This window comes from Erythrolamprus reginae, chromosome Z, assembly GCF_031021105.1.
Source record: "Erythrolamprus reginae isolate rEryReg1 chromosome Z, rEryReg1.hap1, whole genome shotgun sequence".
NCBI classification, from domain to species: Eukaryota; Metazoa; Chordata; class Lepidosauria; order Squamata; family Dipsadidae; genus Erythrolamprus; species Erythrolamprus reginae.
The window spans coordinates 61551436-61569596 of NC_091963.1; the positions used below are offsets into that span (position 1 = coordinate 61551436).

At 36.0% G+C, this 18161-nt stretch overlaps 1 protein-coding gene across 2 annotated transcripts in view; it reads left to right on the top strand.

Moving 5' to 3' along the window:
* The window catches only part of EGFR (epidermal growth factor receptor), a 337156-nt gene that overhangs the window by 187841 nt on the left and 131154 nt on the right, over window positions 1–18161 (top strand). For both annotated transcript variants that reach the window (XM_070729530.1, XM_070729531.1), the window contains exons 13-14: window positions 14045–14177; window positions 17174–17273. In XM_070729530.1, the coding sequence (XP_070585631.1) occupies window positions 14045–14177; window positions 17174–17273 (233 nt within the window). The remainder of the gene's footprint in view (window positions 1–14044; window positions 14178–17173; window positions 17274–18161) is intronic.

Sequence of the window (18161 nt, forward strand, 5' to 3'; positions counted from 1 at the left end):
TTCTCTCTCTCTCTTTCTCTGCCTCTCTTGCTGTCTCTCTTTCTTGCTCTGTCTCTCTTTCTCTGCCTCTCTTGCTATGTCTCTCTTTCTGCCTCTCTTATATGTCTCTCTTTCTTTCTCTCTCTCTCTCAGCTGACTGCAAGCGGGAGCCCTGACGGCGGCAGCTGGACGTGGTGCTGGACACCGTATATGCCAGGCACGCAGCGCCAGCATGTACGACGTCCAGCAGCACGTCCAACCGCCACCGTCAGGGCTCCCGCTTGCAGTCAGCTGAGAGAGAGAGAGAGAGCGATCCCTCTCGCCGCCGCCATCTCCCCACGACTGCCTGCGGCCGCTGCGGCAAAACCCCCCCCCCCCCCCGCTCCCATCGGACACTTGCTGTTGACGCCAGAGAAGCTCCAGCTGGGCGGGGCGCTGCCGGTACTTCCGTCCTGAGGCTCCCGCTCGCAGCTGTCCCCCGTTTCCTGCTCGATGCCGCAGTTTTCGGCGCTCTCCTGCTGGGCCCCAAAGAAGGAAGGCAGGAAAAAGGTGCGAAGAATGGAGCTCTCCTTCTTCCTGCCTTCCTTCTTTGGGGCCCAGCAGGAGAGCGCCGAAAACCGCGGCATCGAGCAGGAGGCGGGGGACAGCTGCGAGCGGGAGCCCCAGGACGGAAGTACCGGCAGCGCCCCGCCCAGCTGAAGCTTGGCGGCACACCTGGCCATGTCTCGCGGCACACTAGTGTGCCGCGGCACACCAGTTGGGAAACGCTGCTCTAATGAATACCTCCAACGTTTTCCTCTTTATTTCTTTGATTGTAAACTAATTCCAAGTTCAAACAAGAATAAAAAAGGGGTTCAAAAATTTAATCCAACACGGTAAAAATTCATTAAGAAGGAATTTATAATTCATTTATTTCAATTCATTCTAAAATAGTCCAAGTAGGAAAATTCATCCAATTATTTATTTGTCAGTCCAAGTATTTGAAAAAATTTCTTTTGAAAATAAAAATAGTCTTAAAGATTCAAAAACACTATATAATATCCAATTATAAACCATAAAATACAAAATATAAAATTGTCGCTCTTTTCTTTTTTTCCCTTCGAAAACAAGCAATTTAACAAAGGCAAGTAGATCCGGCCGTTTTCCTCCTTTGCGGATGGATTTCACTTCAGAATATAAACTTTATTTATAAATCGCCTATTGCTTCAAGATCTTCTCTTTTCACTTATAAGTATCAAATACCAAAAGATTACCTTGTAGGTGCTTTGTTATCTTCTTTTTCTCTGCTGATCTGTCTCTTTGCAGACTTCCTTAGGATTCTTTTGACTTCCTTCGTGGAACGGCCATGGTTGAGCTTCACCCAGAAGCAAGAGATGAAAAACGAGATGGGCACTCTGAAAACAGAGATTAAAAAAAAAGATCGGTGAACTTAAAACTAAAATTGGCAAAGTTAAAGGGAGTATGAGTGAAATGGACGGAAATATGAAAGTAATACAACAAAATTTACAAGAGAACGAAAAAAGAATAAAAGCAACAGAAGGCAGAAGAATATGAAGAACATAATTATGCAGCCTGCAGAAGCTTTGATGAAGCAATAACCAATCTTGAACTCCAATCCACATCACATGGCTTGAGATTTCAAAATATAGAGGAAGAAAGAGATGAAGACTTATCGGCAAAAATGGCAGAAATAATAGGCGAAATTTTACAAGCTGATCCAGGAAAACTGATAAGAGAAATAGATGAAGTTTACAGAGTCCAAACAGGATATGTAAGACGGCACAACTTACCAAGAGAAGTACACATTAGGTTTGCAAGAAGAATAATCAAAGATGATATCTTAAAACAGGCAAGAAATCAGACCTGGAAATACAAAGGGAAAGATATCACAATTTTGAAACAAGTTCCTAAGAGGGTAAGAGAAAGCAGAAGAGAATATTACTTCCTCACAAGTGTATTAATTAAAAAGAACATTGTCTTTCGATAGTTGGTACCGGAAGGCCTCACCTTGACTTGGCAAGCAATGAAAATCAAGATAGAGAGTGTGGACCAAGCAAGAGCTTTTTTCGCACAAAGTGGACTGGACAAGATTGATCAACTTCAGATAGAACTCAAGGATAAAGAAGAAGAAAGGGGGGCCACCGTAAGGAAAGGGGAGAAACACAAGAAGTTAAAAAGAAACAACCACAGGTCCAACAAGAATTGGTCTTAGATACTAGACTGCGTGAACCGAAAGAAACCAAAAAATATTATAAATAAAGATGTCACACGACTTGAAAATCTTTTCAGTCAATGTTAATGGTTTGAATAATCCAAAGAAAAGAAATCAAATATTGGCTAAACTCAAGAAACAAAAAGCACAAATAAACATTTTACAAGAAGTTCATATTAAAAAATCCAAGAGAAGTCTTCTTAACAATTCAAAATTGTGGAAATTATATACAATGGTACCTCATGATACGAACCCCTCATGATACGAACACTTTGAGATACGAACCCGAGGTTCAGAAAATTTTTGCCTCTTCTTACGAGCTTTTTTCACCTTACGAACCCACTGGAGATCCCAAAATGGCACTCCGCTGGGCGCCGCTGCCCTCCCCCCGCCCCTTCGCCGTCCCTGTCTCCCTGGGCGAAGCGCTGGGGAGGGAGGCAAGCTGGCCCTTCTGCTTCTCCCCAGCGCTAAAAAGAAAAGTTGCCAGCGCTGCCCCTTTAAGGAATCCTGAGCCTCCCGTTCTCTACCCCACCCTGCCCCTTCACAATCCCTGTCTCTCTGGGCGAAGCGCTGGGGAGGGAGGCAATACTGTATCTATCTATCTATCTATCTATCTATCTATCATATATCTATATATCTATCCATCCATCCATCCATCCATCCATCTATCATCTATCCATCCATCCATCATCTATCTATCCATCCATCCATCATCTATCCATCCATCCATCCATCCATCCATCCATCATCTATCTATCTATCTATCTATCCAGCCGTCAGGCATGGGGAAATTAAACATCTCTCCCTGGGCACGTTTAATTTATACATGGTATGCTTGTGTGTGTGTCTGTTAGTATATGGGGTTTTTAAATCTTTAAATATTTTAATTAATTGGATTATTATGATTTGTTTCACTTGTTGTGAGCCTCCCCGAGTCTTCGGAGAGGGGCGGCATACAAATCCAAATAATAAATAAATAAATAAATAAATCTATCCATCTATCCATCCATCTATCCATCCATCCATAATCTACTGTATCTATCTATCTATCTATCTATCTATCTATCTATCTATCTTTCCATCTATCCATCACCTACCTATCTATCCACCCACCCACCCACCCATCCATTCATTGATCCAGAGGCTTGCCTTAGAACGGAATAGAAACAGTTTAATCTTCGGCAGCCGGGCTGCCTCTCCTTTGCAATGATAGCTGAAGCTGCCTAGGTGAAAGTCCCCCCCCCCCCAATTTTCGTTACGTATCCAGGACTGGCAACTGTTTCAGTTTTCTTCTCAGGCAAGCCTGGATGGATGGATAAATGGATGGATGGATAAATGGATGGATAAATGGATGGGTGGGTGGGTTGATGAATGGATGGATGGATAGATAGATAATGGATAGATGGATAGATAGATAGATAATTGATAGATGGATAGATAGATAGATAGATAGATAGATAGATAATGGATAGATGGATGGATGGATAGATAGATAGATAGATAGATAGATAGTGGATAGATGGATGGATAGATGGATAGATAGATAGACAGACAGACAGATAGAAAAAAGAGAGAGAGAGAGAGAGATAATGGATGGATAGATAGTTAGAAAGAAAGAAAGATGATAGATAGATAGATAGATAGATAGATAGATAGATAGATAGATAGATAGAAAGAGAAAGAAAGAAAGCCCCCACCCGGGTTTCGTGAGGGCCAGCTCATTGTCGGCCCAGCACACCATGAAAACACGCTCAGTCGGAGGGGGGTGAACAGCTCCGGGAAAGACAGGAAAGCCCCCCTCCCATCCACACACAAACTCCTCCAGGGAAACACGAGGCTGTGAAGCTGCGTGAGGCACATATGGGAGGAAGCCTCTGAGGAGAAGGTTGAAGGGGGGAGAAATAAAGAAACCCGTGTTCACCAGTCCCTCAGCTGCTCTCTCGTCCTCAGGCAAAGCCGCGTCCAGGGGGTGAGCCCAGCACAGCCGACAGGCAGCTTCTGGTGTCATTGCCAAGGAGAGGCAGTCAGACACACGCACTCTCTCACACACACACACACACTCTCTCTCTCTCTCACACACACACACACACACACCTCTCTTTTTCCCTTCCTCTCTTTCTCCTTCTCTTTCTCTTTCCAATGGGCAGGAAGGGCGAAGAGGACTCAGAACGGTTTCTGCTAGACGGGGCTGCTCAGGATTAGAGGGAGGAGTAGCAGCGGCCGGATTAGGACTCCGGATCATTACTTCAATTGGGCGCCACTTCCTTGTCTGGGGAGAAAAGGGGGAGCATGTGACTGTCCCCACAGGCTCCAGAGGAGGAGAAGGAAGGGGGCATCTTGTCAAGGGAGCCTTGTCTGAAGCTGAAGCGCCGGGATTCTCCTTTGCCATCAGCGAAAACTTTCCCCCCCCTCCACGTATAATGCTTGCATGTATTATTCACTTTCCCATTGATTCCTATGGGATACATTGTTTCATCTTATGAACTTTTCACCTTACGAACTTCGTCTTGGAACCAATTATGTTCGTATCATGAGGTATTACTGTACTAGTTTGGCAAATCAAAAGAAAAGAGGAGTGGCAATGTATATTGATGAAATAATTGAATCCAAACAAATATATAGTGATAGTGAAGGCAGAAACTTAATGGTACAATTGGATTTAGAAAAAAACCCTCTCGTAATTGTCTCAATTTATGCACCAAATGACAACCAAAAACAATTTTATAAAGACTTGCATGACAAAATAAATGAATTGTCAATAGAAAATATGATAATAATAGGAGATTTTAATGCAATCTCAGATAACCAAATGGATTACACAGGGGGGAAAAAGAGAAGAAAAAAAGGGTGATTTTACCCGCGACATTTTGGAAAATGCGCACAGAATTATTATTAAAAGATATATGGCGTGAATATCACTTAAATAATAAACAATATACTTTTTATTCCAACCCACATAAAACCTGGTCTAGGATAGATATGGCCTGGGCCCTAGCACATACAATGGAAAAGATTAGAGATATTGAGATTGAAACTAATAGCTGGGCCGATCATAATCCCTTAGTTATATATTGGAAGGGTAAAAGAAAAACAAATAACTGGTCGATGAATAGAAATATAGTAAAGGATCCCGAGTATAAAAAATGGATAGAGAAAGAATTAGAGGTTTTTTAAAAAATAAATAAAAATAATGACACCACCCCACAAAATCTTTGGGATACAACAAAGGCGCATATACATGGGTTAACAATTTCCTTCCTGGCAAAAAATAAATAAAGAGAAGAAAATACAACATCAAGAATTTGAGGAAGAATTGAAAAAAATAGAATCTGAAATGCAAAAAAACAAATACGATGATAAAGTTAAAAATCAGAGAGAAGTAATAAAACATAAATTAAGGTTGACAGAACACGAATCAATGGTAGAAAAAATAAAAAGAGCAAAACAGGAATATTTTGAACACGCAAATAAACCAGGAAGATGGTTGGCATATAAACTTAGGAAAGAGAGGAAAAATAAAATTATTAAAAAATTAACAGACAGTAAAGGCATAATAAGACATAGAACAGAAGGAAAAAAGGAAATAGCATTAGAATTTTACAGGAAACTATATGAGAAAGAAGAAATAAAGGAAGACTCAATTTTTGATTATTTAAGGACTATAGATTTACCAGTCTTAACCGAAGTTCAACAACAAAGATTAAACAAACCTATTACAGAAATAGAATTAAGACAATCTATTAAAAATCAGAAAAATAACAAAGTGACGGGTCCAGTTGCGATACCTGCAGAATTTTATAAGTTGGACATTGAAATACTTTTCTCAAATATTTTAGAAATATATAACCAAATAACAGCAGATGGTAAACTACCCAAAACATGGTCAGAAACTTTAATAACTTTAATACATAAAGCGGGAACTGAGAAGGAAAAAGTTGAAAATTATAGACCAATATCACTGTTAAATGTGGATTATAAAATTTTTATATCAATTTTTCTATTAGGTTTAAAAATATTATAAATGGAATAATACATGGAGACCAAAACAGATTTTTACCAGGAAGACAAATAAAAAATAATCTAAGAACAATAGTAAATATGTTAGAATATTATGAGCAACATCCAGATAAACAAATGTCACTTATATTTTTAGACGCTAAAAAGGCGTTCGACAATGTAGATTGGAATTTTATGAAAATACAATTGAATAAGATGGAGGTAGGAACCAAATTCTTTAATATAATAGATGCTATATATTCTGAACAATTAGCTAAAATTATAATAAATAGTGAAGAAACAGAAAAATTAGCAATACAAAGAGGAGTGAGACAAGGTTGCCCAATATCACCATTATTATTTATCTTAACATTAGAAGTTTTATTGATAAAAATAAGAGCAGAAAGGGAAATAAAAGGATTGAAGATTAAAAAAGAAATTTATAAAGTACAAGCTTTTGCTGATGATGTAGTTTTTATTATAGAAGTTGCTTCAACATCAATTTTAAGGTTAATAAATTTAAAAGAATACAGGAAAGTCACAGGTTTGAAAAAAAATAAAGAAAAAGACACAGATATTAACAAAAAATATGACAGAGACACAGAGAAAATATTTAGAAAATTTAACAAATATGAAAGTCACAAAAAAGGTGAAATACTTAGGCATATGGATGACCTCCAAAGCCATATCTTTAAAAAATGACAATTACACAAAATTGTTAGGACAGATTAAAAAGGATTTGGACATTTGGAATAATTTGCAATTATCACTAGTTGGAAGAATTTCTACAATTAAAATGAATATCCACCCTAAAATGTTATTCCTTTTTCAAGTTATCCCAATCAATCCCGGACCAGAGTTAAATAGTATGACAAAAAAAATTATATGGCAAGACAAGAAACCAAGAATAAAACAAAATTCACTAGAAGACCGTAAAGAAAGAGGCCTCCCAAATTTGAAATTATATTACCAAGCTACTGCCCTAACTAACATGGATAAAAGAATGGTTAACTCTTGAAAACCAAAGATTACTCAATCTAGAAGGCCGTGATTTAATGTTAGGCTGGCACGCCTTTATATGGTATGAAAAGTTGAAAACCCATTCATATTTTAGAAGTAATATTATCAGAAAAGCACTGATTGATGTTTGGAATGAAATAAAGAAAAATCATTTTTTAGTAATGCCAGAATGGATCTCACCAATTGAGGCCATTTCGCACCCGATCTTTTTAAAGATGCGAAGATATGGAAATATAGGGACTTATTGGATAATCAATTAAAATTAAGAACTAAACAAGAATTACAAGAGATAGGTATTGATTTGGATTGGTGGCAGTATGAGCAGATTAGTTCTAGATATCAAAATGATATCAAAACTTATATTTTCAAAAAAGAAAATAATATATTGGGTAAATTGTTAACTCAAAATCAAGGGAAACTAATTGGAAAGGTATATAAATATTTAATAAACTATAGAACGATAGGTTGGATATTGAAAGACAATATGATCAGTTGGTGCAAAAGTTTTGGAAAAGAAATAAATCTGGAAACATGGGAAAAGGTATGGGTATATAATTGTAAAATAACAAAATCAATTTCTTTTAAATAAAATCAAATTAAGATGTTTTATAGATGGCATCTCCCACCATATAGGATTTCCAAAATGTTTCCTAATGTTTCTCCCACCTGTTGGAAATGTAAAAAAGAAATTGGCACATACTTTCATACATGGTGGACTTGCCTTGAAGCCAAGAATTATTGGAATAAAGTAAAGAAATGGTTAAAGGAAATAACGAACGAGAAGATTAGAAAGACTCCTGAATTCTTCCTACTAGGTATCTCAGATATGAAATATAAAAAAGAAATATATTATTTAATAATTCACATTTTAGTTGTGGCAAGGATTACATTTGCGTAGAAATGGAAAGAAAGGGAAATACCAAAAGATGAAGTATTTTAAAAAATCATGGAATGTGCAGAATTAGATATGATGACAAGACGTTTGAACAATCAAGCGGAAACAGAATTTTACAAAATATGGGACAAAGTGTATAAATGGCGGAATCTTAAAAAATAGTTTTAAAATTATATATGAATAAATTTAAAAGTATCTGAATTTATTAAATTGAATATATATATAGTAGAATGTTAAGAAATTAAAAGGATAAGGTTTCTAGATTGAATAAGTGATTTTAATTATTTTATAATATTGTTACCGCATCCTGTGGAGAAAATCTGTAAAACAAATTAGAGTTATTTGCAATAGTTTGACTCGTACCACTGTCTATTAACCACTTTGCATTGCTTTCTTTGTTGCAAGCCTTTGCAACTGTGATGTGGTCCTCTAGTGTGCTTTTTCTGCATGCAAAATCTTTCTGCAAATGTTTGACTTTCTGCAAACAAAATCTCTCCTGGAAATTCCTTCTTCTGGCTGGTGTTCCCTAGGCAATGCAAGCAATTTGTTGCAAGTTCCACTAACAGTTGGCTGATTCTGCCCTCAGAGACTTCATTTGGGAATAGCGACCTTTTCTTTTCTCAAACTCATTTAGCAAGCAGGACCTTAAGCTTTCTAAATTCAGCTCTCCTTCTGGCTTGCTCTCAAATATACCTGAAATAGTGTTCCAGCTCTCATCTCAACTGTTCTAAACTCATCTAAACAAGAAGAGTATTTTGTGATTCAGGAAAGGCAATTCCCCTCTGATGTAGTTCCAGAAATAAAGATTGCATTTTTACCAAACGCTCTTCCATAGTGTCCCCTGGCTGCATACAAGCCCTAAACAGTTTTCTCGATAACTGTACCACATTGCAAGCAGATTCATTCACATGGATGGATCTCAATTTTTGCCAAAGCTCTTTAGCTGACTTTATACTTGCCGCTGCCATAAATTGTTCATCTTGGAGACTTAGAACAATATAAGTCATAGCCTTATTAGCTTTCTTCTCTGCTGCTGTAAGTAATTGTGTGTGTGGGGGGGGTTTCAACAATGTCCCACAACTCTTTTGCCGTCCCACAACTCTTTTGCCTCCATCTTATAGCCCATATCAAATACTTCTTCTTTCCCATCTTTGGGACTGAACTATAAGTCAATTTCAGTCATCCTGTTCCACTATTCTCTTCCTGTTTCACTCTGATTACAGGGGGGGTTTCTTGTATATACCATTTTAACTCAAGAGCAAAGTATCTGTTTACATATTATAGAGTGATTCCAATTTATTCCTTGTAACTTGGTCTCGGATTCTATTTGCCATATATCATCTTACCTTGTCCCATCGTCCCATCATTTTATGGTTAATCGTAATTTTGAACTATACTGTCACTATATTATATCGTTGCATTACATTATATTGGGGGTTTTTTCTTTATCTTGTCAATATTCTGGGAATTGTAATAGAAAGAAAGGAAAGGGGGAAAGAAGGAGAATGAACTAAAGAGTTAGATTTGTATGTCTCCTCTCCGAAGACTCGGGGCAGCTCACAACAATAATAAAAACAATGTTACAGTGGAACAAATCTAATATTAAAAGAGAAAAAACATATAAAACCCCATCATTTAAAACCAAACAACACATACATACTAAACATAAAATATAAAAGAATACAGATTATGATAAATTAATGATAAAAGTTTTAAAAGGTTTAAAAATGAACAAATAGAGTAAAGATTTCTTTAGTAAATTTATATAAAAACTATATATAATGAACTTATTGATGATAATGAAATATTGAGTTATTATAATAATAATAATGAAATAAATGGAGTGAGAAAAGATTACATGGTGATGAGATTGCATATACACTGGAAAATATAAATAGATTAGAGAAGATTATTTCACTGGGTTTACAGTGAAAATATATAAATAGTTCAGGAAAGATGATTACACTGGTTTGCAATGAAAATACAATTAGAGTAGGGTAATATAAAAAACAGTGTATAATATCAAGAGTTGTAAACCTAATCCTACGTAGCTTCTCCTCTGGCAATCTCACACTACTTACCAGAGCTTACAAAACTTTTGCCAGACCCATCCTTGAATACAGCTCATCCGTTTGGAACCAATATTGCATCTCAGACATCAACACCCTTGAAAATGTCCAAAGATACTTCACCAGAAGAGCCCTTGACTCCTCCACTCAAAACAGAATACCCTACGAGACTAGACTTTCAATCCTGGGCCTAGAAAGCCTAGAACTAAAACGCCTTAAACAAGATCTAAGTATTGCCCACAAGATCATATGCTGCAACGTCCTGCCTGTCAGCAACTACTTCAGCTTCAACCACACCAACACAAGAGCGCACAACAGATTTAAACTTAATATTAACCGCTCCAAACTTGACTGTAAAAAATATGACTTCAGTAACCGAGTTGTCAAAGCATGGAACTCATTACTGGACTCCATAGTGTCATCCCCAAACCCCCAACAATTTACCCTTAGATTATCTATGGTTGACCTATCCAGATTCCTAAGAGGTCAGTAAGGGTGAGTGCAAGTGCACTACAGTGCCTTCCGTCCCCTGTCCTATTGCTCTCCTATATCTCCTATACCTTTCTTCTATTCCTATATCTCTTCTTCTATTCTTTCATTGATATGTTCTATTACTATATCTTCTTTTCTATTCTTTTTTAGATATATTTTATTATGAGTATCTCCTCTACAACCTTCATCATGTATTTTATTATGTATATATATATATATATCTACCCACTAAAACCCTCATTGTGTATTGGACAAAATAAATAAATAAATAAAATAAATATAAAAACAGTGTGAGAATAGATAGAATGGTGGATAAGTTGGAAACATGTCATTAAATATTTTTGAAAAGAAATTTGTACTGATTAGGCAGATTGATATTTGAGTATTATATCTTAATTAAGAAACAAATAATGTATTTTTAAGCTGAGTATATTATGAATATGTAATGATACAAACCAAGTTGATTTATGTTTATGGAATTGATATAATTTGGTCTTTTTTTTCTTTTCCCAGTAATATTATTGTTATTTATTTATTCATTCATTCATTCATTCATTCATTCATTCATTCATTCATTCATTCATTCATTGGATTTGCATGCCGCCCCTCTCTGTGGACTCGGGGCAGCTCATAGCATATCAACAATGAAACAGTGTACAAAATACAATTTGATCCAATTAATATAAATAGTTAATTTAAGACATTATAAAAGACTAACTATCAAGTGTCATTCATTCAATACAAACCAAGCATACTAAGCATTCAGTGGCCAGAGGCTGGGGTCTAATTACCTCAAGCCTGACGGCATAAATAAGTTTTCAAATTCTTACGAAATACAGTTATGATAATATTTTGTAGGATTCAGATGATATATATGGATAATTAATGTTTAAGAACAAGTAAATTTTTTTAAAGGGCAATTAGTATAAGATAAGGGTTAAGAAACGTTTATGAAATAAATAAGGATGAATGACAATTGAAAATAATTACTATGGCCTAAATTTAATAGATGAGTGAAAGCAGTTGATGAGTTATAACAGCTAACAGTGTTATAAATTTGAATAAGAATATTCAATTGAAAAATTCTATATTTGACCACCCAAGTAATAAAAGTAATGGAGGCATGTTGGATGATATGTACAGAAAATAATTGGAAAATTATTGCAGTGTATTGAAAATTGAAGATATATGACAGTGATGGCGAACCTTTTTTTCCTGAGGTGCCGAAAGAGCATGTGCGCATGTTATCATGCATATGTGCGCATGCTATCACACCCATAATTCAATACCTGGGGAGGGCAAAAACAGACCCTCTGGAGGCTGGAAACAGACGGTTTCCCAACTTCTGGTGGGCCCAATAGGCTCACGTTTCACCCTCCCGAGGCTCCAAAGGCTTTCCTGGAGCTGGGCGAGGATAAAAAAGGCCCTCCCCTATCCCTGTGGAGGCTCCCTGGAAGCCAAAAATGCCCTTCCAGAGCCTCTGTGTGAGCCAAAAATCAGCTGGTTGGCACACAAATGTACATTGGAGGTGAGCTAGGGCAACGATTCACATGCCAGCATCTACGGCTCTGCATGTCACCTGTGGCACCCATGCCATAGGTTTGCCATCTCTGGTATATGACATTGTATGTGTTTATGAGGGGAAAAAATAAAAAAATATTAATGCCCCCTCCCCCCAAAAAGATTGTACTGGTTGGAAACATGCAGAAACGGCTTTCATCCTTGAGAAGATACACAATGGTTGATGATGATAAATATATGGTCTACAATACATGCAATTAATTTTTTTGATAAAACTAGATTTGAAAAGAAATTTGAGGTTGTGTGAAATTTTGAAAAGCAGTGTACGTTTTTTTACATGCATTGCCAAAACAAGTTAGTTCAAAATACACTGCTCAAAAAAATAAAGGGAACACTTAAACAACACAATATAACAGCAAGTAAATCAAACTTCTGTGAAATCAAATTGTCCACTTAGGAAGCAACACTGATTGACAATCAATTTCACATGCTGTTGGGCACATTCAACTTTCTACAGAACAAAGTATTCAATGAGAATATTTTATTCATTCAGATGTGTTATTTGAGTGTTCCCTTTATTTTTTTTGTGGAGTATATTTACAGATAATGTCATATACAGTAAGATGCCATCGTTATCCCAAGGAGCCTTGATGGTGCAGTGGTCGAACTGCAGTATTGCTGGCAAACAACCCACAGCCTAAAGTTTGATACTGATGGGACTCAAAGTTGAATCAGCCTTTCATCTTTTCAAGTTCAGTAAAATGAGGAGCCTGATTGTTGGAGAAAATATGTTGACATTGTAAACTATCCAGAGAATGCTGAAAAGCAACAGAGGAATTTATATAAGTCTAAGTGTTATTGCTTTGTATTAACTCATTAACTTACTGATGAAAGCAAAATGGGTTTTGAACCTTCCCTTCAGCTATATGAAATGTATGAATAAAAATTACTATGAAAACTCAGAATTACATTTCCTCTTTACCTTTTCTCTAGTTTCACTAAGCAGGTATTTGCATTTGGTTTATTAAACCATCTTTAGTTTTATTTTCTGGTAAATACCAAGTTCATCAGATTAACTGATTAATTATGACCTAACTATGGCAGGGAAGTAGAGACTAAAAAGCAATTGCAATTGAAATAACACTTAGATTTACATACCACTCCATAGTGCTTTACAGCACTATCTATATGGTTTACAGAGTCAGCATGTTGCCCCAACAATCTGTGTCCTCATTTTACCAACCTCAGTAGGATGGAAGGCTGAGTCAGCCTTTTATCCATTAGCCTCAAACTCCTGACTATGGTTGGAGTTATAACAACTCTGCCTTCAAAGCACTGCATCATTACAGCTCCAAAAACAATATTTTTAGAGTTAAGCAGTTATGAGATATTGAACTCATAATTTTATTTTTACATGTATTTCTACATGAATTTATTTATTTTGACAAATAAATAAATAAATAAAATAAAAATGTAGTTCGCAGAATGGGCTATGATGCAAGGATGATTGGTCAATAGTCTTATTGTATTTGTACTGGGAACTAACTGAATTTTAAGAGGACAAACACCTTCCATCCTTCTGAGATTGGTAAAATGACGACCCAGATTATTAGAGACAATGTGCAAATGATACTGACATTGTAAACTGCCCACAAAGTGCTGGAAAGCACCGTGGGGTAATACATAAACCTAGATGCTATTGCTATACTGATACAATTGTCACTGTTTCCTAGATGGTTGATTTTTCTGGATTTAGGCAACTGCTTGGATTTTAGCTGTTCAGAAACTGTAATTGTTTAAATAACATGTTTCTTTCATGCACATTTCTCCTTTCTGATAATACTTGGTTCTTTCTTTCAGCTGCTACAGGACAAGTTTGCCATCCCTTCTGCTCAAACATAGGCTGCTGGGGTCTGGGGCCCTTCCAATGCTTTTCTTGCCGTTATTTTATCCGCCAACAGGAATGTGTAAAACATTGTAATATTTATCAAGGGTAAGAGTTTCAAACATCCTATGTAATGAAGAATGAAATCCTTTCAATTCTACAATAATGCTTATGTGAGAAGATGTTTAGTAAGATTTTGAAATACTTTTCCTAAATAAAACATCTTATTAAATTCAAGTGAAATTTCACCTCAGAAAACAGGATTAGGTTTGCATGACAAAGTCATTTTGGATCATAATGCAATGGATCATAAAAATATATTTTGGATCATAAAAATATATTATTTATATTATACAGTAATACCTCATCTTACGAACTTAATTGGTTCCGGGAGGAGGTTCATAAGGTGAAAAGCTCGTAAGATGAAACAATGTTTCCCCTAGGAATCAATGAAAAAGCCAATAATCCGTGCAAGCCCATTAGGAAAATCCAAAAGATTAAGGCTTTTTTTAAAAAAAAGATGCCGGCAGACGAAGCTAAGGCGAAGGAGTGGGGGGAGTGACAGCGAGAGGTGGCAAGAGGTGGCAGTCCCAACGAAGAAAGGTGAAAAGAGCCTCTCTTGAGCTCCATGGGTCTTTCCCTCCCATTTTTGCTCACCCTGTCCTGATCATTTTCCCACACCTTTCTCCTCTCTTGATTTCCATGGGTCCCTCCCGTTTTTGCTCACCCTGTCCTGATCATTTTCCCCACACCTTTCTCCTCTCTTGATCTCCATGGGTCCCTCCCGTTTTTGCTCACCCTGTCCTGATCATTTTCCCCACACCTTTCTCCTCTCTTGATCTCCATGGGTCCCTCCCGTTTTTGCTTACCCCACTCTCCTCATCTCCCCCACACCTTTCTCCCCTCTAGAGCTCCATGTGTCTTTTCTTCCCGTTTTTTCCCACCCCACTCTGCACATCTCCCCCACACCTTTCTCCTTCCTTGAGCTCCATGAGTCTTTTCTTCCTGTTTTTTCCCACCCCACTCTCCTCATCTCCCCCACACCTTTCTCCTCCCTTGAGTTCCATGCGTCTTTTCTTCCTGTTTTTGTCCCCCCTACTCTGCCCGTTTTTTCGATCCTGGGATTACCCTCCTGGGATTTCCCTACAGCATTGCATTTTTGTGGAAGTCTGGAGGTGGGGTTTCCCATGGAGGGGAGCCTCAGGGGATCCCAGGATCGCAAAAACTGGCGCTTGGCTTGCAAGGAAAGTCTGGAGGTGGAGCATCCCAGTGGCAGCGGCAGGTTCGTAAGGTGAAAAATGTTCGTAAGAAGAGGCAAAAAAATTCCGAACCCTGGGTTCATATCGTATGACGAGGGGTTCGTATCATGAGGTACCACTGTATATATATAAATATATTATTGGATATTTTCTGCAACAATGACCATCAAAAGATCACTCTGCAAAATATAGTGCAATCTAAGATCTTCTAGGTGAATCCTCTAAATACCGTTCTTCAGTTTTAAAAGGTTTTACAGGACAACTTATCTTGTTGGTGTTATCAAAAAACATGCCTCCCCAAAAACCCACTAGCTGAGTTGTGCAGATTTTTTATTTCAAAAGATTGTAGTCATTCAAGCTAATAACTATGATAGAGATTCTGATATATATATGTTTGTTTTCCTTCTGCTAGAGTTTCCAAAATTAAGTAATCAATTGAGGAAAAACAAAACGAATGCACAATATGAAACTTTTTAAATGACTTTACTTAAAGGCAGATGTTATATTTCACATATATGTTTCCAGATATATTGTGTTGATTTAAATATCAAATTTTGCATCAAATTATAGATACAATTTAGTAAATACTAAAGTTTATAGTTGTTATAGTTCTTCTATGTTTCTATGTTTAAGGCACCTGTCTCAGTTTTCATGATTTAATCATTTATTTAATGGTTTCAGAGATGAGATTCTCTAACAGATAGAACATTTTAACTTTTTGTGTGTATTTAGGCCACTGCTACTACATGAAACCTAATTTTAGATTTAATCCCCAAATTAATCCAAAAATGATGGAAACCAAAGCGATTTTAGCATAATTGTGTTATTCATAGTTTTATAAATATATGTATTATGAGCTCACTCTCCTTGAACTTATGTATTGTCTGATTGTCAAAACCCTTAATATAAACTATACCATATCATCAGAATTCTCTTTGAATAAAATGATTTTATATTAGTCACAGGATTACCAAAATGAAACCATAAAGTGTTCAGCAATGTCCAATGAATACAGTAAAAATATCAATGAATATTTCTAATATTGCAAATTTACCTGGAAATGCATCTCTCTAATATTTCCCTACAATGAATATAACTTTTTTAAATAATGTACCTTCATTTTAATAGTTATGACATGGTCAGAATTTCTTGCTTGTCTAAATTTGAATAATATGCTTTCTTAGTGCTGACATATTGGAATATATGTATGCGTGTGTGTGTCACATGTTTTTGCTAAATTTTAAAATTAAGGGACACTAGGATAGTCTCCCTTATTTCAGGAGATAGATAGATAGATAGATAGATAGATAGATAGATAGATAGATAGATAGACAGACAGACAGACAGACAGACAGACAGACAGACAGACAGACAGACAGACAGACAGACAGACAGACAGACAGACAGACAGACAGACTTAAATTGTCTTACTATGGTGTTTGTGCAACTTGTATGTTCTGAGACTTTTAACAGTTGATGGACACATTATATATTGAGAATCCACTTAAATGCAGAAGATATAATTTTTAAGGAAGTCAATTAACAATCAAAATATTTTAATGTAGTTTGCAATGGTTTGATTCATCATGCCAAAGATCTGTCCTTACCCAAAGGCAAGTAATAATAGCTTATGATTTTTCAAAAAATTGCATTTTAAGAAAGGAGTAATTGTAATAGAAGGAAGTCAGAAAAAGTAAAAGAAGGGTCCAACATGTTGCTGTTTCCTTTAAATTTGCTTGCATTTTAAAGTAAACATTTTAGAAATTGCTTTAGTAAAAATATCTTGAAAGGTATGAGACATACATATATAAATAAATGACATATTTCTTTTTCTGTCTGTTTTAGAATGCCTCGAGAATATGAACAAAATTCTGAGTGCTTTCAGTGCCATTCAGAATGCCTTGTGCAAAATTCAACTGAACCATATTTAACTTGCACAGGACCTGTAAGTACACATACTTTGGTAATTCTTAGAATATTTAAGTATATTATATTGTTGCCCCATGCAAATATTTGTGTGCTCACAAATAAATAGATTAATGTTCAAAGGATACATATAAAAGTCCTTGGAGAGGGGTGGCATGCAAATCCAATAAATAAATAAATAATAAAAATATCCAATTCTAAACTTTTTCTCAGTCTATATAATAATTTATTTATCCATATAGGTCCCCGTATTCATTTTGTCACAATTAAAACCAACCAGAGCAGAGCAGGTTTAGCGCATACCTACCTTTTGTAGCTATAATTTCAAATATTAGTTATCAGTAATTTTTATCATTTTTTAAAAAACACATTTAAATTGTAGAGGCTTTAAGACTGGAATTTAAATTATGCTGCTTTGTCTTAAAATATTAAAACAGGAACAAAAGAAATGTACGCAGATCCAAAAGGAAGATACTTAATCATGGAGATTAGAATAAGTGAGAGGAATCTACTTTTGATTAATATTTATGTTCCCAATACAAAGCAGAAATAATTCTACAAGAAAATACATGGAAAATTAGTAATATTGGAATATAACAATATATGATTATAATGGGCTAGTTTATATAAATAAATACTATACAACAGGGAAAAGAAAAGATATTAAATGTAACTCATTACCAAATACATTTAAAGATATGGTGTAACAATTAAAACTAATAGATTTATGGAGAACCCTGCATCTGAAAGAGAAACAATATACATTTTACTCAGTACCCCATAAATCATATTCAAGAATTGATATGATTTGTGCTAATAATGAAATGTCACAAAACATAGATTCAGTAGAAATAGCCACTTATACTTGGCAGATCACAATCCTTTGATTGTGACCTGGAAAGGGACC